At 30.1% G+C, this 18866-nt stretch overlaps 4 protein-coding genes across 6 annotated transcripts; 2 read left to right on the top strand and 2 right to left on the bottom strand.

The window, feature by feature from the left end:
• Positions 1-374: 374 nt before the first annotated feature.
• On the top strand, positions 375-917 carry LOC138183189 (SOSS complex subunit C). Its single transcript, XM_069119819.1, has 3 exons — positions 375-486; positions 554-678; positions 762-917. The coding sequence occupies exons 1-3, from the start codon at positions 459-461 to the stop codon at positions 915-917; spliced, it is 309 nt and encodes a 102-aa protein (XP_068975920.1). The 5' UTR covers positions 375-458.
• A 173-nt stretch (positions 918-1090) lies between these two features.
• On the top strand, positions 1091-1815 carry LOC138183188 (rRNA N6-adenosine-methyltransferase Mettl5). The gene is made up of 2 exons (XM_069119818.1): positions 1091-1430; positions 1501-1815. The coding sequence occupies exons 1-2, from the start codon at positions 1091-1093 to the stop codon at positions 1791-1793; spliced, it is 633 nt and encodes a 210-aa protein (XP_068975919.1). The 3' UTR covers positions 1794-1815.
• On the bottom strand, positions 1801-4524 carry Aldh7A1 (aldehyde dehydrogenase 7 family member A1). Its single transcript, XM_069119811.1, has 9 exons — positions 3988-4524; positions 3639-3855; positions 3373-3560; positions 3099-3298; positions 2907-3022; positions 2686-2814; positions 2498-2607; positions 2108-2368; positions 1801-2041 (listed from the first exon to the last, which is right to left on the bottom strand). Exons 1-9 carry the CDS (start codon positions 4141-4143, stop codon positions 1829-1831), a joined length of 1590 nt encoding a protein of 529 aa, XP_068975912.1. The 5' UTR covers positions 4144-4524; the 3' UTR covers positions 1801-1828.
• Positions 4525-4548: 24 nt separating this feature from the next.
• ebo (exportin ellipsoid body open) lies at positions 4549-9834 on the bottom strand. Of its 3 annotated transcripts, none has more exons than XM_069119808.1 (16): positions 9610-9834; positions 8953-9156; positions 8649-8840; positions 8406-8565; positions 8032-8288; positions 7789-7955; positions 7403-7709; positions 7230-7322; positions 6805-6973; positions 6591-6729; positions 6148-6506; positions 5755-6082; positions 5481-5678; positions 5129-5407; positions 4891-5056; positions 4549-4813 (listed from the first exon to the last, which is right to left on the bottom strand). In XM_069119808.1, the coding sequence occupies exons 1-16, from the start codon at positions 9610-9612 to the stop codon at positions 4736-4738; spliced, it is 3099 nt and encodes a 1032-aa protein (XP_068975909.1). In that variant the 5' UTR covers positions 9613-9834; the 3' UTR covers positions 4549-4735. The 3 variants fall into 3 exon arrangements, with proteins under 3 accessions (XP_068975909.1, XP_068975905.1, XP_068975910.1); XM_069119804.1 differs by lacking the exon at positions 9610-9834 and adding an exon at positions 9459-9595; XM_069119809.1 differs by lacking the exon at positions 8953-9156.
• Between the last annotated feature and the right edge of the window lie 9032 nt (positions 9835-18866).

Below are 18866 nucleotides of genomic sequence, written 5' to 3'. Positions count from 1 at the left end.
TATTCATTTTCCTCGCACCACTGTCTATGTATACCAATCCGATATAAGTATACGCACACAAAATCAAACGCAACAATACCTTACTATGTAGAACAAAGTTAGAGATTATCGAAGACACGTAAATATTTTACAGGCAATAAACTTTTGACATTGTAAATAATTTTATGACAATAAAAAAGTAGATAAGTAGTTATAATATCGATAATGGCAGTTAAAGTATTGGTATAGAACTTCGTTTAAAGATATTTCTTAGGAGTTTTGACGAAGTTAAGGTAACGCAAAATGATCAACAATGAAAGTATTAACATGATTGCGAAATTATAAACTGTCAGCAAAAATTTATTTAAATTAATATCCCTTTGTTAAATGTGTCTTTTATATACTTTTTAGGTAAGATTTAATAATAAATTATATCTGTCGCATCATAACTTATTTTCAATTTAAAAATCGAAACTTTGATGGCTTTTTCACAATCAAATTCGAGAGGTAATACTATTTATAATTATTTTTTTCAATAAAATTGATACTAGATCTTTATTCGCGCTGATTGTAGAATTACAGAATAGAAAAATCTTAGAAGAATTGCAATTAAAAAAACAATTGCTTTTAAAGCAAGGTGTAGCACCAACATTGAATACATCATTAGCTGTTACATCAACAGGTTGTCCTTCTAATTTGGTAAATATATATTCTATATATCATATTTATTTAAATCGACTGATAAATTATATGTTTGCTTCTTAATCATCTGTATTCATTAGCCTCCTACACAAACCTCTGATGGTGTTGTAATGAATGCATCCCAAAGAGCTGCTTTACATAATGCACATGCAGCATCATCAGGTTACTTTGTAACACAGGATTCTTCCTTTGGCAATCTTATTTTACCAGTTCTTCCAAGATTTGATACTAAATAGAAAAATTAAGTTGCAGCTTCAAATCATAAGTAATAAATAATTCTACAGACTTTGAACAAGTGTGATAAAGTGATTTTTAATATGAACTAAGTACCTCCTTCTAAGGGTACCTCTTAAAAGTAATAGAACTAAAAGTATAACACTGGGTGACAATTGATGATTAAACACAGAAAATGGCTAGCATTACACTTCGCAATTTAGAGGCATGGTTGCAAGAGTTAGACAGATTTGAAAAGCCAAAAATATTGCTTGAACAATATTGTACTAGTGCGCATGTAGCATCACACATGTTGTACTGTGCTCAAGTACAATTTGGTGATATACAAGGACGAACAGTTGCTGACTTAGGTTGTGGTTGTGGTCACTTATCAATTGGAGCGAAAATGCTTGAAGCAAGTCATGTGACTGGTTTTGAAATAGATCCTGATGCACTTAACATTCTCTCTAGAAATTGCGATGATCTAGAATTATTTGTGGAAACTGTACAGTGTGATATACTACAATATCTACCAGGTATAGATATATAAATATGTAAAACTCTTTTTTAAAAGTAAAAATCTTTATATTATATACAATCTTACAGGGAGATTCGAGAAATTCTTTGATACAGTTATTATGAATCCACCTTTTGGTACCAAACATAATGCAGGCACAGATATGAAGTTTCTGGAAATCGCGACTAAATTAGCGTCAAATACTGTCTACTCGTTACATAAAACAAGCACGCGTAATTACGTTCTTCAAAAAGCTGCACAGTATGGAGCCAAAGGCAAAGTTATTGCAGAAGTGAAATTTGATATACCACAGTCGTATAAGTTTCATAAACAATACTATGTAGATATTGAGGTGGATTTTATACGATTTGAATTAAATTAATAAAATATTTTCATGACGCAAATTGTATATTCTAATTACTCAAATTTCAAGCCTTGAGCCAATGGCATTTCATTTCCACAATTGAAAGTTATAGTCGAACGTCGCATATAATTCTTCCATGCATCGCTTCCACTCTCGCGTCCACCACCTGTAGCTTTCTCTCCTCCAAATGCTCCACCTATCTCTGCTCCACTAGTTCCAATATTAATATTTACTATCCCACAGTCAGAGCCATGTGCAGACACCCACTACAAAATATTTATGTTTCAATATTTTGAGACATATATAATGCAATCATGTAATTATATCCTTACCTGGTATATATTTCGTATATCCTTGGTAAATAGAGTACTACTTAATCCTTGTTGTACATCATTATTAATAGCAATAGCATCTTCTAATGAATTAGCTTCAAGAATATATACAATTGGTGCAAAAGTCTCCCTTTGAACAATTTCAGCTTTAGGTGATAAACCAGTAATAATGGTTGGTTCAACATAAAAGCCAACTCTGTTTATCTGTTTTCCACCGAATTCAATTTTCCCTCCATTTTGTAAAGCACTATTTATTGCTTGCTATTAATGATTGTTAATTATATTATCAGTTGATTATTTGTAGTTTTGTATCTTTATATTTTATATTTGTTAAATCATTTGTAAATCGTATTAATAATTGATTTCATGATATTAACACAACACTTGTACCTTATATTTATCTAATGTTTGTTGATTGTGTAATGGTCCATACAAAACATTATCATCTAAAGGATCTCCCACTCGTTCCAAAATACTCTTATATCCCGTTTTCAATTTTTCTATTAAATTTACACATTATCTTTTTATTAAATGCTTGCTGTAATTACAGTTAATTGGACTAAAGTATAAAACTTTACCTAAAAATTCATCTTTTATCTTGTTGTGAAGAATTACTCTTCTAGTACTGGTACATCTCTGTCCAGCTGTTGCTACAGAGGAAAATACTACTGCTCTAACTGCCATTTCTAGATCTGCATCTGGAGCAACTATTATAAAAGGTAATAAATTAAATTAAATTTAATATACTGTAATCATGTGATAAAGATATAATTATTGCTATTAGTATTGCTTAATTTACCTATTGTTGCGTTGTTGCCTCCTAATTCTAACAATGATCTTCCGAATCGTTGCTGAACTTTAACAGCTACATTTCTACCAACTTCAGTACTTCCAGTAAATGAAACTAGAGGTACGCTATAAATGATAATAGTAATTGCATTGATTATGATATTACAAAAATTTACTAAGATTTAAATATATTACATCTTACCGCGTGTCATTAACTATAGTTTCACCAACATCTGATCCACCTGTTATCATACATGCAACCGAACCTGGTACATCATTTCGTTCTAACACTCCTGCAATTATTTTTGTAGTTGCAATAGAAGTCAATGGGGTAGTAGGTGCACCTTTCCAAACAACGGTATCTCCGCAAACCATTGCTATAGCAGTGTTCCAACCATATACCTAGAATATCTTTTTTCTTAATTCTAATTATTTTTTTATTTGCCAATCATTTTATTATTTCAAATTGTGCTTACTGCAACAGGAAAGTTATATGCAGAAATAACTCCAACTACTCCAAGAGGATTCCACTTCTCAAAAAGTACATGATATTTCCTTTCTGAAGGAAATATACTACCAGGGAGCATTCTAGATAAGCCAACAGCATAGTCACATATGTCAATAAATTCCTGAACTTCGCCAATACCTTCTGGCAATATTTTGCCTGCAATGTCATATATTATAATATTAAAATTAAGTTACAATATTAAAAAGTAGAATTTTGTGGATAAACGAAGCATACCCATTTCTAAAGACACTAATCGTCCTAGTGGTTTTAAATTATTTCGTAGTTCTTCTCCTATTTGCCGCATTATTTCGCCTCTTGTAGGAGCTGGCAGTGATGCCCACTGAGGCCATGCTTTACGAGCTTCTGTAATAGCATTACTTGCTTCTTGAGGTGTTGATGTTCGAACTTTTGCTATTACTTTACCAGTTGCTGGTGAAACTGATTCTATTACCTGCATTGTATTATTAATAAAACCATTTCTTGTATATTGTAATTGGTATAATTTTAATTACTATTAACTGAATCAATAATATTAATTAAATTAAATGTCATATGATATGATTAAATAAACAGAAAAGAATACTTTGCCAGATCCTCCCCATCGTCCATCATAATGACCCGGATTCTCGGTTGTAAGGCCTAACTGCTTTAAGAATCCATATTTTGGATCTGTTACTAAGTGCCTCACTTTCTGTAATTGAGGAATGTAGATGCTATTTCTTGACATCGCACGGATCATTGTTAAATATTTACGACTAACTCTTTAATCTTCAAGCCGCAATATAAAAAGACTCCGGGTTATCAAAACAACCGCTTATCGACAAAAAGAGAAGGGGTATGATAAGCTTAAATACCAGTAAATATCACAAAAAATTGGAATTGAGTTTAACGTTCATACATGTTACAAAATAATTACAATGCTAGTTTGACACTAATATACAATGTTTTTTTAAAACCTGTAATAAAAATTCTCTTGCGTATATTCAGTTCTGTAACAGGAGTATGTTTCTTCAATAAAACTTCATGAAATAGATTGAATTAGAAAGTATAAATGTAACACTTAAAATATTTAAAAAAGAGTTTTATCCTAACATTAAAATAATGTTAGTAACATCACAAGGTGATACGGCAATGATTGCAAGGTGATACAGAATTGTAACATTAAGAAACATTCGTCTCTTTACATGTTATGATTTAAAAATGTTTGGTATATGCCACGAGGCACGGAAATTGATAAAAAATGTTGCTTTTTTAAAATTTCATTACTGAAATTTTGAGACTCGTATTGAATATGTCATCGTAATGCATCTTCGCATTGAAATGCAACTGCTTCAGCCGGGTCGACAAAATTGATAACACCGTAAATCAGAAATTAACTGCAGCACTGATCTCGTCAAAGTCGGTTGATCCTATTAATACGTAATAAAGTCAATAAGAAAATTATTTATTAACTTACTTACGAAATGATCTTTCTAGTTCTACTTACCGTAGACTTGTCAAAGTTTCCTAATAATGTAGCTTTTTGCATGTCATCTACACCTTCACAACTTGCCAAGAATGTTGGCAAAAAATGTCCGAAAAACCATGCTATATTAACTGAAGCTAAACTATGAATAGCAGTTGCAATCTCATCCGCCAATAAATTATGGGATCTAGAAATAAATATTTAAGATATTTTATCACTTCAAATGAAACAAATTGTAATTCAAAAATATCCCACTAACTGTTGAAATAGAACAGTGAATAACGCCATTAGAAATCTCTCGAGTAAATGAACTTTGAACACAGCTCGTTGATAAAGCCGCCACCGTACATTTAACTGTTCTAGACTTTGTAGACTTTGACGAAATATGTTAACATCCGGCTGAAGAAGAGCTTGACCAAAAGCTTCTAAAATTGCAACTAATTCTTCCTTGTGTTCGACGGATTCGTCTTCATCAGTATGACCGAGAGTGCGTAGTATAGAAGTATTATAAAAATATTGCCATCGATGCATAAGTATACTAAAACAAATATTTAAATTTTATTATTGTTACATTAATGATTCAAATAGCCAAAATGCAATTCGTATAGTACCTGTGGAAAAGTTTTAATAACACAAGTGTAGTATCTGGATATGCACTAAGATCATTCCCGACAGCAGGCCAGACTTGGCCTAAACATAAATTAGTCACTGAAGGAACAAATGCTTTAAATGCATTACTAGGTGCTGATACGACCAATATTAAGATTTCTAATAATTGATCTAATGCAGGTCCCGCGGATATATTTTCTCTGCAAATGCATCAAATATAAAAATAAAATTATATGATATAAATTAAATAAAATTGTTAAAAATGAAATGACCTACCTAGTATAAATGTGTAGCATTCCTTGAACTGCATTTTGAGTAAACTCAGGGCCTAGTTGCTGTTGTAGTACTGAAAACACTGAATGCAAGAAACTAAGCAGAATCTCGCATACGCTTTGACATCTTATCATATATGGCAATAATTCTAATGTTCGATTTATAGTTGATCCCAAGCACGAATGTAACATTTTTTTTATCGTTGTGGATGAGGCAGAACAGTCTTCTAGTAATTGAGTTAATGGCACTACTGTCATTGAAATGGTAGATTCCGAAGGTACAGGTTGTCCTTCTAAACCGAGAGGTGTAGATAATGTCGATACCATCGTGCCTACATGGATTTAATCATACATGTATTATTAAGATTTATTACTTAGTAAGCATTTAATTACTTACCCAACAATCTTTCTCGAATAGATCCATCACCATGTGGTAAGACAATTGCATTTACTAATGCCCTTCGTAGTACTTTTATTGTATCAGGTTTAAGGAATGGATATGTTACCATTGAAATTAAGTTCCTAAACGTGGGTTCATCCCATAAAACAGGTTTCAACATAGCAGTGATACTTTGGAAAAGATGCGTGGCGGAATGAGTTAAATTCGCTGGTGGTGGATTGTCACAGAATGTTGTATAATCTAATGCTAAAATGCATGAATCAATACATCGTTGACATAGTGATTCTTTTGTCTTTTCTGGCCTGTTGGCTATCCAATGGCACCAAGCTTGGAGTGATGCTAACAACTGTGAATGACTGGTCAACAAAACGAAGCATTTATATAAACTGCATTATATTAAAAATTGCATAAAAATACTTTTCTTTATAAACATTACTTACACTTCTATAAGATCTATTACAATTGCAGCTGGTTGCAATGATGCTTTGTACAATTGGTTTGTCTTGGCAAATTTACAGGCATCTAATGTTTGAGACACTACTTCTTCAGCTAATGACTGGTCAATACTCTGATCATCGCCTTATTTTTTATTAAACAATTATATTGTGTTAAATCATAATCATGATATCATTATATGTATAAGAACTAACTTACCGAGGAAAAGTGAATACAATCTAGCTAATGCTTGAGTAGTAGAAGCTAAATCTCGTAAATGCGCGTGTACATTTGATGCTTCTGATTCGTTTAACAAAATAACTTGATTGTTAGCAATAACAGCACCTAATTCTCCAAACATTATTAATCCTTCCCTCCAAGAACGATACTAAAAAGGTTTTACACAATTAAAAACTGTGAATTAAATGATATATATATATATATATATATATATATATATATATATATATATATATATATATATATATATATATATATATATATATATATATATATATATATATATATATATATATATATATATATATATATATATATATATCATTTAATTCATCATTTAATTATATATAATATATATATAACTGATGAAATTTTAATATATATATAATTGATGAAAATTTTACCAATAATGTAAAGATCGGAATCGGAGAAATATCTGCTATTTTCGCTAAACACTCTATATTACATCTTAAGAAATGCTGCCATTCTGTTTCTTCCTATAATAAAAATGTACAGATTAAAATAGATCTAAATTAAAAACAGGACAAATACGGTGAAATTTTGTAGATCTCCTTACATTTTCGTCTAAGCTTTCCGTATCAAGATCTTTCAATGTGCGGGTATTGAGCTTAAAACTCATTTTTTGCAATACTCTCTCGGCAAGAGCTAATGATACTGGTGAGTACCGAGACTGAGTGCTTTCTAAAAGTGTAGTCCAAACATCTAAGCATCGTAGATATCCGTTTACTGTTGAGCATTGCTGAAAGGTATGATGGCACAAGACTTCTAATAACGTATTTACTGGAAATTTCGGACACGATTCAACTCTCTTCAGATGATTTGTTACAAATAATTGTAAGAACTCTGTCAGCTTTTCCATATAACTAGAAATATAATAATTTTTTCACAAATGTAATGCCTTTAGTTACAAGAATTTGTCAGATGCATCACATCATTCAATACCTTTCATTTATAGAATCCAAACGTTCCAAAAATTGAAATAATGTGACTCCATTTTGAAATATTTCTACTAATAATCTATCGGTTACGTCGGGAGAACATAGCGGTCGATATAAAAGTTCATTTATCGTAGTCACAGCTTGTACGGCCATTTCAATCTGTTTGCCATTCTGTTGATAAAACATATGATTAATATATTTGCTAATTAAATTACAATATATTGTGATATTTGATACACAATCCTACCATTGAATCGTGATACCTGGCACAGGTAAAGATAGCATCCAGTAAATTTGTAGAGATATGTTCTGATAATTCAATCCAACTAAAAAGATGTGCTAACACATCCAATGTTGCTATACACACTTCACTAGTTCCTGTGGCTAGCCCTTCTACGTCTAGAATAGCTCTTGCAGGTGCTACTGTTTGACCGCTAGTGGGTGATGGAGGTGGTGTAACTGTTCCAGAACGACTTTGCAATTTTGTTGCTTCTTTTAGAAGTACTATAATAAATATTTTAGAATATTTTAACAAATATTTTAATAAATATTAAACAAAAATAATAATTACATAGCTTTTTTTAATGAAGATAGAAATAATGTAAGATATATGAACTATACCTGTAAGAGAATCCAAAGTCAATGGTACTTGAGCACTAAGAAATCTAAATAACTCATTTTTCCTTTGTATTGGTAAATCTTCTCTTGGAGTGGCTAGTTCCTCCGAAGCTGTTCGCAAGTAAATGAGACCCAACAGTCTTGTATGCTTGTGACTTAATAACTATCAATGCATACAAGGAAATTAAAAGTTAGATCGAAACAATTAATTGAAAACTTAAGTTCAATGCTAAAATATATACAAACCTGTAAGATATTTGAATAAAAATCTGGATAGAAATGTGGCCAATCGTGCCTAGCAATATCTACAACAAGTTTGACTACTTTGTTTCTTACAAAAGGAGCTACACCTCTTTCTAATGATAATGTATATAAAGTTGATCTTGTGAGAGCTCTGTCTTCCCATGGCAGTATTGGCCATCTTCTCCCAATTGTCGTCTACAATAATTTTCATTTCACAGCTAATTCAATTTTTTATCCTTTCTTGAATTGTAAAAATTTTACTTTACAAACAATTAAAATGATGGAATTCAATTGTGTTAGTTCATACCTCTAATGTAGATAAAGCAAACATACTGACATAATGATTGTTAGTAGAAGACAAGAAATGTAAACACGGTCTCCAGGAATCAATTTGTCCTGTGAATTCCTGGAAACTTCTTTCAATTATACGTTTTCGTTCATTTGTTGTTTCTGGAGAGAAAAATTCAGTCATCAGATGCTCCAAATTCTGCAGAGCAACTGCATCATTGTCCTGTAAATGTAATATTTACTTTGTTTCAGTAATGAAACAAAATATCAAAATACCAAACAAGAACTATGCTCAGTATTATATATGATAGAAATTGGAGATTATGAAAACAATCTTTTGATCAGAATTTTCTAAATTTTTTTTTATGAAAGTGGAAAACATACTCAAAATATTCCTTAGTAATTTTCCTTTATTCAGTTTAATTTAATAATTAATGATAATTTTGACAAAGGAATCTATTCATTTCCTAAATAGTAAATATTAAGAGATTTACGTGTTATCTTTAAAACCCATTAACGATATACCTGCATTTGTTTGTAAAATAATTCACATTGATTATCATTCATATAATCATTTAACGATAACGTATATTTTATTTTAAAACGTACATATTTATTTTAGAACATAATATAATACATGTGTTTAATTACATCAAACGATAATTATTTCACGTACCATGATAGCTACAGTCAAAGAGCGTGTATTGCTATAAATGCCGTATATAAATACACAAATCACACAAGGTTAGGCTCTCACTTGTCAAACGTCATGTTTGAACCAACAAAGTAATTAAATACTCGATCTCTCGATTCCTGCATGTAAGTATTTAGATACTACATGAATACATTTAGTATACTTATATTTCTGGCATATGTGTGTACGAATATAAGCCATCATATACCATTACTAGATGTATACCATTACTAGATGTAGCCAATAGTAGGAAAGAATGAAAAAAGCAATCGTTTTTATTGAAGGTTCGTTTTAGAGCTTTGGTTCCTTATTTCAACCGCGAAAAATGAAGTACTTGTAATGTTACTTGAAATTTATACGATTTTTTTTATTTTATAGGATTATATACATATAGGTAAGTATATAATTCTCTATCGTATTTCTCCCTGGTCTTTTCTCATCTACGATACTTATTTCTATGCCGTAACTTTATATTTCTTTTCTATTTTATACATATTGCTGTTTTGTATGAATATTTATATATATCCGGTTAGAAACCGATATTCGTTCTTTACTTAGTAAAAAATAGATAGCTCAAACAATATCTCCGAAAAAGGAAGTATAAACATAGCCGAGATATGCATATCTATCGCATAAACAGATCTATTGCACAACGTATCACATAGTTGTGCAGTATGTAGTTGGTGAAATTGAAAAAATGACGTCTTTGATTAAATTATTAAGCAATAATAGCGATTAAAATAACTTTGTCGAGAATTGTTTTGAACCTTACACTGCAGGTCACCTCTGATATTTAAGATTATTTATAAAATATGTATTGCATTACGTGAGAAGTGAAATATAACATAAATTATATACGATTCTAGAACCTGTTTTCCGAATTGTATACTATACAAAATTTTGTTAAATTAAATGCAAGCAGATATTGGTCTAGTCTTTATCTTTACTTATGTAGAAAAATGTAAATTCGTGTCATATAATCCAAAGACTACGTAATTTCCGTCTCCATAACTTCTGACGTTAACGATTCAGGAGAATTCTATCAGATTCTCATATAGAGATCATATAGATCATCATATAGAGATTCAGTAAATTTTAATATTTAATTAATATTCTATTTATTTATTTTAATTACTATCCAAGTATGTATGTATAAACATATATATGTACGTTTGTACGTACGTTTACCGAAAATGTTATCTTATCATTTTTGTGTCTCACGCGACATTACCGACTCGGTGTTCAGAAAGACTATAGCGCCAGTGAAATGATGACGAACGATAAAATGTGTAATTACATACAGCGACATTACAATATTCGATTATTATTGATATAATTTCGTGCTATCAATCTATAATCTATAAGATTTAACGTGACAGTAGGAAAAGAAGAAAAAGTGTCATTCAAAGTATCATCAACTAAAGATTGAAATAAACAGATTTTAGATTTATTTTTACATTGTCAAATATTTCTATGATTTCCGGGTGCACAGAAATGTAGAAATAGGGGAAACTGATAAAGTTGGAAACTATGAAGGACAGGATAAACCTGAAATGCAATACCTTTTTGTGCTTCACAATTTTGGAGATTCAGGTGAGTGATCGAATATAATTATGGAATTTCAAATTAGTATCGTAAACGAAATAAAAAATTCTATATGTCTATAATAGTTGTCATCTTTATACACATTGAATGAATAAACAGTTTATTGAAATGGTAATTCTGAGCAGAAGCTATTATACTCTTAATTTTTCAATGTGATCTGCCCGCGCTGTTTCATCTCCGAAATTATTAATAACGTGAACGTTATGCTTATCTCTTTTATTCTTGCTTCGATTACTTTGAATACTTGTCGAATTCACTGAAGTTCATCGTACTTTTTTTAAATTTTATCAAACAAAACAACATATGTAATTAAATTGATAATTTAACTAAAATAATCTTTAACATAACCTTATACATGAAAGTAAAACAGAGTTGCTCGCGTTGAAGCAAATTGGATTTAGTCTGAAAGATTTCGTAAATAACTGTTAACGATATATGCCTAAAATTGTTAAGTTGAAGAAATGCTGAATAATCTCAATTAAGTTGCCTCTATCATACATGAGATATAAAATTATTTAAGATTAAGAATGTTAAAGTTATAGAAAATTTTTAAGTTTAGTCACATCACCTTTTTTTGCGTGAATTTCGGTTATCCATCGATAGCTCGAACTGATTGTTTGTCAGTATGAAAAAAGCAAAAGAACTAAAAGGTATTTAATAGAAATAGCTAGGATAGGGAGAACACCATACTGCGCTACGCGGTTAATTTCCTTCATAGTCCGCTTTTAGATTGCGGCTAAAATTTGAATCAAGTTCAGTTTATACCTTGGGATATCCCCAACGTTCGCGGGAGAATTGATTTGTTACCATACGTGCTTTATTCTCTGAATAATATTAGTCGAATGTTTATTACTTAATGTGAGTGAAATGTGACGTGCAGATAAATAAACAATTTATTTATTATTTATTTATTAGTGTTATTATAAGGCTGGACTATTATTATTGGTAAAATACACACAAATGTTATAGGCTATTTTTCTCGAAAGTAAAGTTTCATATGATAAACTTAATTATTTTCTTAATTTAATTTTCTTTAAAATATAAGATTGGATTGCTATTCGTAATGTAAATACAAGTCAATCGTTTTATTTTGTTTCAAAAGTAAAGCTTTGTACGATAAAAGGTTATTTTCTCATTTTAATTTGTTCTATAAAATCTCCATAAAAACTCTTGCACTACTCTTGTATAGTATTAGGTCATCCTATAAGTTCGTGCCGACTTTTGTGTATACATTTCATGTGTCCATTTATAAACATACGGCGATAAGGGACCAATGCACTTGAGCTTAGCTGATCGAGAACAGGCTAGAGCAGATTTTCGTGGGTATAAGATCGTAATATAGTGAACACAGTGACTTCTAACAGTAAAAAATCATGAGTGAAATGCGTATCCATTTCCGACATCTCATGTTATATGAATTTCGGAAAGGAAGTTCTGTAACAATTGCCACGAAAAACATATGTGCTATTTACGGAGAAAATGCGCTTTCATCTCGCACCTGTAGAAAGTGGTTCCAACGTTTTAGAGCTGAGAATTTCTGTTTAGAAGACGAGGAATGCTCCGGGCGTCCTCCTCAGACAGACGAAGATAAAACTCGGGATCTTGTTGAAAAATCACGAAGTTTGACAGTTCAAGAGATGTCAAATGCACTCAGTTAGAAAAATTAAGGGAAGCACTAGCTGAAAAACGACCACGTTTAGTGAATAGGAACAACGTTATCTTCCATCACGACAACGCTAGACCGCATGTCGCGAAAAGCGTTACAAAAAAAATTGTCTGAATTTAATTGGGAAATTTTACCACATCCCCCATATTCCCCAGACATTGCCCCATCTGATTACCACCTGTTCAGAGCATTCCAACACTTTTTAGTAGATAAAAAATTTGAAAATATTGACATTCTCAAAAATAGCTTAGAAAATTATTTTAAAGAAAAACAAGAGAACTTTTATCGAGACGGAATAATGGCCCTACCAGAAAAATGGGAAGAAGTTGTACAACGAGAGGGGGATTACATTTTTTCATAAAACTGAAAGGTATGTAAACAATCTTAACATATATAACCGCTCGAAAAACGGCACGAACTTATGGGATGACCTAATAATAAAGCAGTGATATTGAAATTTTATACTAAAGTGAAGAAAAGAATATTTTATATATTACATATATTATATATTTAATTAATATTTATATTCCAAAGGATATTTTTCTCTCTTTGTATATACTCCAAGATAAATAATATTGTAGAAGATAAATAGAAATCATTTATTAATTATTTATCAATTACTTATTAATTGTTTTTTTGTTTGCAAGAGAATATATGTTCATTTATCATGATTTTCTGTTATTAATTCGTATTATAATTTATATTATCGACAAATTTCGAAGTAATTATTTATTAGTAAACCGACAGCGAATGTTTTATTCATTTTCTTATTCATTCGTAAATTAACGCTGTTACGCAATATATGAGTTCTGAACAAAGATATCTATGTATGATCATTGAATAATAAATTCACTCTCCTTTCAATAATGTATAATAAGGTATATAAATATTTTAGAAATAAGATTGAAGTAATTTCAAGTAACTTAAAAAATTGAGTTTCATTAAATTTTAATTTTAGATAACTTAAAAACTTTAATTTTTTATTTTAAATAACATACAAATTTCTTTTATTTTGAGATACGATAGAAATCATTATAATTTTATTTATAATACCTATATAATTATTATTATTATTTAGAAATTTCACGAGAGTTCATTAGGAGGTTTATGAAATATAGAAGTATACGTTAAAAAATTGTGTATAAGGATACAAGCTGTTTTAAAAGGATGGGATATTTAGCATACGTATTAACGGCAGATGTAAAAGAAAGTAGAAACAAAAACTGGGATTTTATATGAATTTATAATTACTCTAACTGTAATTGCATACTCTGTTGTGGGAGTGCAAACTTTTCGAGAAATTTTTGGGTCGAATGTAGAAGAGGAACATTTTGTAGCTATTTTCTCATTATTTTAAAAGTATATCGTTAAATGGAAAACATATGTTAAGAATATTATAAAACTTATGGATACCATCCAATGGAAATTGTAAGAAATATTCATACATGTCAGCGACCCTTTCTGTACCATTCGATAATTTTAGTTATAAATAAAGTTAGAAATTTCTCTGTTACGAAATATTCTCATTAAAAATATAGATTGAAGTATGTCATATCGTATTAAAGAAGGGACTAAAAATAATTATCAAAAGCATTTACAATGTATAATATATATCCACCTATATTGTATAAACATATGTGACGTACGTTCATGCCTAAATAGTCAATAGTATACTAGCTTTTAAAACAAAACATGTTAAGTTTAGTTAAATATTCTCCAGTTTCAATATCAACATCAAAATCTAATTTGAATATTCAAAGCTATGAATATCGAAATTTGTCTTGTGATAATTCTAATGATGTTATTGTATTCTCATAAGTGCTTCTCGTTTACATTATACCGATTATGTAAACAGTGGAAAGCTTGAATTATTGAAATTTGAACTAATGCATGCTCTAATTAGTGCTATTAAAATGTACTCGTAATTGATTAATCGATATAATTATTTTATTAATCTTCTAAATTTTTGCTGTTAGAAGCTAAGAAAAATACACGATTTTTATTTAAATTGAATTTTCAAAACACACATTAGCAAACAGTGGCATGCACATATTATCTGTGCACATTATGCAGATAGCGAGTACATGTACAAAGGAAACCTTGTCAGAGTTATATCCAAATGTCGTCTACATCAGTGTGCTATAATTCGCCTAATCGTTGTCTCTGTAATACACACGTTCCTCTTGAAAGTTGAGTTTCACACGTCGAACTAATTTAATCTTTTTATTCTTTAATTTTTCATTCTAAAGTTTAGTCAGCTGTATTTTCTGGGCAAACAGTTGAATCATTAACTATTATTCGTTTTTCAAATATAAAAAGTTCTTTAGAGGTCGTTGCAATTATTAATTCAGACGTAACTAATATTAAGGAATGGAAAGTAAAACTAACGTAATTTTCTCATCTTCACTTTATTAAAAATCTTGAACTGAAATTAACAGAATTTATTAGTTCATTACTTCATTTTATTGATTCTTTCTCAATTTTAGATGAAACAGATTTTAAATGGAACAATGTAGATGAGTAAATTAAATAAAGTATGTATCGTCATAAAAGCAGGTGTAAAATTACGTTTTATAGCAAAAGTATTGACTTTGTGACCTACATATGGTGTCCTATATTGATTTAGGCATATGTCGATATATGTCAATACCTCGATGAGTACTATAAGCTTCCAGAGCTTTTAACGTCTTTTTTTTTTAATACGTCGTATAATATCTAACACGTATAGTAAAGAATATTTAATTTATGTTTTAAAAGGATAAAGTCAAAAAATGTCTCCTTTATATGTTTTTCTAACGTATTTTACTGTTAAAAATAAAACGAAGATCTCATATACGCATAAGCTATACATTTTTCGCTTTTTTAAAAACTGTTTTACTGCTCCCTATTAAAAAGCAGTAATGAAAATTCAAAATATAAAATAAATGATGGTTAATGGATTCATTTTTAATGCGATACAAGGCAAGAATATGTACATAAATAACGTATGCGTTTTCTACTGATTTACAGCAGTAAGCATAACGCATTAAGTGTATTGAATAATAAATAGACTCGCTGAATAAATCCGATAATACATTGATGTTACATTATATCTCATATTTCGAGATAATATCGATTATATAGCTTGTATTGGCGTACAATGTAAATTTCATTTATCTATTTTTGCCCTGTCCAGAGAAGAAAACAGAAAGCCATTGCCATTTTTCTCACATATTGTGCTTTTATTGTAACCTTTTAATACACCTTTTAAGAAGCTTTGCTTTATGAAAAACAAAAAAGCTGTGTTTCATGAAATATAAAAATAACTATGATTTGCAGAAAGGAGATCAAATAAAATACATGTTTTAATTTAAAAAATTAGGAAATTTTTACACAAGTACTTTGACAAAAAATAAAGAGTGGGCGATTATTCTCAAAGTTAGTTCCATATATTCATTTTCTCCTCGATGAAAAAGTTGGCACGAACTTCTCGAATAACCTGACACAATTCCACTTTTTGTGGGAAATGAAAAAGAAGAAAAATTAGATTTAATAGTACTTTGATATTCTTTATTTGTCATATAATTTATTTATTTCCAGAGCTCTTTTGCGCAATTTAGCTAATATTATTAATGAAATTTTACGAGTCATAAGGTCTCAAGTCATAACTTAGAAGTTAACGATATTAATACATGAATATGTATCTTGGTTACGCAGCAGTAACAAATCTGGTAATAAAGTGAATAAAATTTCACAAGTAACTTTCACACATTATTGTAAGTTATTTATTTGTTCCGTTTAATATAAAATTATAAAATTGTAAAAGAAGCCTATCATATAGAAATTTTACAAATAAATTTCACAAGTTGTAGTATCCTATTGAAAAATAATAGAATCATAAAAGAAAAGTATATTACCTATAAATTGTTAAATTTTAATCAATTTACTAATAGTTGATAAATTATCGTGAAAGAGGGAAGCCAGAAAATTTAGTCATTAGAAAAATGACAAGGCGAAAGGTTAAAGACATCGAAACGCGTTATGACCTGTACAGATGGCAAAAGTCTTTACCGTCGGTTCGCATGAGCGAAATCTTTGATGCTCAGTTGACACGTAATTTCCTCGCCTTCTTCCTTCATTCTCGCCGCGCGAACCTGGGAAACGGAGTAAGTTTCGACGAAGAGATCCGATGCCGGGCATCTCGACGTTCAAACTTATTCCTTTCACCGTGAAATCGAATGATTCCTCTTGGATTTCATCTCAACGGTGACGACTCGAAGAGGAAACGACTGTCGTGACTCGAGCGATTCAACAGCCTAAGTGTCTACCAATAACAGCTGTATTACAAATTCTAAATTGTCACTGTAAATCAAACTTGATGATCTTAGATAACTTAAAGATATTTTCGTGCAAATACAAAGTCAAATTTTGATTTGTTTAGGGCCTTCAAATTAAATCACAGAGGGTTGACTATTTATTGGATTATATACTTGCTATTTACTGATGATATAGTATATGGTTGTTTATTTATTTGATTATATTGTATATATACAATGTATATTAACTGTACAGTTTATTTCATGATATAGATATGTAATGGCAATAGAGAAGCAAAAGTAAATTGATAGTCATTTGCACGAAAGACAAGTTTATATAGATAAATTTTATATATAATCGTCGAATTTCTGCAGATACATTTTATTATATTAACTTCTTGCTATAATCCTTTATTCTGTATAAGATGCAATGATCGTTACTCATAGTAAAATCGCGTCTCAGTTATAATCAATGTGAAACACTGTATCAAATGGAACACGTCCGTAACACGAAACACGATATGGGAGAGTCTGCTAATCGATGTCGGATTAATAGATTCGTGTTTCTCAAATGGACATACATGGCCATGGTATTATCTTCCTCGCAAAGGAGACCAGTATCCGCGGGGATAATCAATCGATGGTACCTAGATCTTAATCAAAACTGATGTTTGTAATGGGAGAAGACCAAAGTAGGAAATCTGTAAATTGCAAATGGGCCCTATGAAGCTGCTATAACTATAAATAATCCCTGCAACCGATGATTAGTTTCGAAAGAGGAAGTGCTCTAATAGTAAGCGCACCGCAACGTGCACCTTATGATTATCTATAATTACAAAGGAAGAGTAGATCTGAAATTTCTTAATAAAACTCTGCAGATATTTAAAATTTTGATCTCTTCTCAGTCATAACGAATAATTAATAGATATATTCTTATAGCATTTTACATTTTCTATGGTGATTTATTGAATTAAGTATATTGCAACAAAGAAAAGGATATAGTATTTTATATCATAAATTAGTTTACTTTCGGTACTTTTCTATTCGAAATATTTTTCATCCCTATCGATTCATATTTTCCATATTTTTATAAATTTGTAGGAATGTTAATAATACCTAACATCGCTGCATCATCTTTAGCATTAGTAAAATACGACCATCAAAATTTGTTTAAATGTACTATTGAACGAAACGATCTGATTAATCAAACTATATAAAAATTATTCGTAATCAATCAATGACATAATAATTATTTACTTGATTGCACGATAACGTAATCATGTAAACGTAGTATGAGACACTGAGACACGTTCTGTTCTAATGAAATGATTACTATACAGAAGTGTTTATGTACGTTTACATCCAGTTGTGTCTACGGCAACTGTTGTGTAAACATGTAAATAGCATACATTCAGGTGCATTCATATGAAGCTTATGTTAGTTCAGAAATCCTATAAGGGATGTATCGATATCTGTCACGCAGGGAGCAAATTGATTATGTTATACAAACATAACAGTTGATGAAAGCATGCTTCACAGCACCTACAATACTTTTCAAATACCGAGGAATACAATAAAATGATGCTGGTTTCAACTATAATAATTATCTTGGATATTTTTACGCAAAGATTGTGTTCGTTTGATTACAAAATAAACATTTTTTGATAATTATG

The sequence above is a fragment of the Bombus flavifrons genome, chromosome 9 (genome assembly GCF_040668555.2).
Source record: "Bombus flavifrons isolate JBK064 chromosome 9, iyBomFlav1_principal, whole genome shotgun sequence".
NCBI classification, from domain to species: Eukaryota; Metazoa; Arthropoda; class Insecta; order Hymenoptera; family Apidae; genus Bombus; species Bombus flavifrons.
Note: the sequence above shows the minus strand (reverse complement) of the source record. Positions and strands in the feature narration are given on the sequence as shown.

Coding starts and splice junctions, on each gene's coding strand:
- LOC138183189 (XM_069119819.1), top strand. CDS start 459: ATGGCTTTTTCACAATCAAATTCGAGAG. Junction 487..553: donor TTCACAATCAAATTCGAGAG/GTAATACTATTT, acceptor CGCTGATTGTAG/AATTACAGAATAGAAAAATC. Junction 679..761: donor CAGGTTGTCCTTCTAATTTG/GTAAATATATAT, acceptor TGTATTCATTAG/CCTCCTACACAAACCTCTGA.
- LOC138183188 (XM_069119818.1), top strand. CDS start 1,091: ATGGCTAGCATTACACTTCGCAATTTAGAGGCATGGTTGCAAGAGTTA. Junction 1,431..1,500: donor TATACTACAATATCTACCAG/GTATAGATATAT, acceptor ACAATCTTACAG/GGAGATTCGAGAAATTCTTT.
- Aldh7A1 (XM_069119811.1), bottom strand. CDS start 4,143: ATGATCCGTGCGATGTCAAGAAATAGCATCTACATTCCTCAATTACAG. Junction 3,856..3,987: donor GATGGGGAGGATCTGGCAAA/GTATTCTTTTCT, acceptor AATACAATGCAG/GTAATAGAATCAGTTTCACC. Junction 2,369..2,497: donor AAACATTAGATAAATATAAG/GTACAAGTGTTG, acceptor AATCATTAATAG/CAAGCAATAAATAGTGCTTT.
- ebo (XM_069119804.1), bottom strand. CDS start 9,500: ATGAATGATAATCAATGTGAATTATTTTACAAACAAATGCAG. Junction 9,157..9,458: donor TATTTTACAAACAAATGCAG/GTATATCGTTAA, acceptor TTACATTTACAG/GACAATGATGCAGTTGCTCT. Junction 7,323..7,402: donor CGGAAAGCTTAGACGAAAAT/GTAAGGAGATCT, acceptor TTTTTATTATAG/GAAGAAACAGAATGGCAGCA.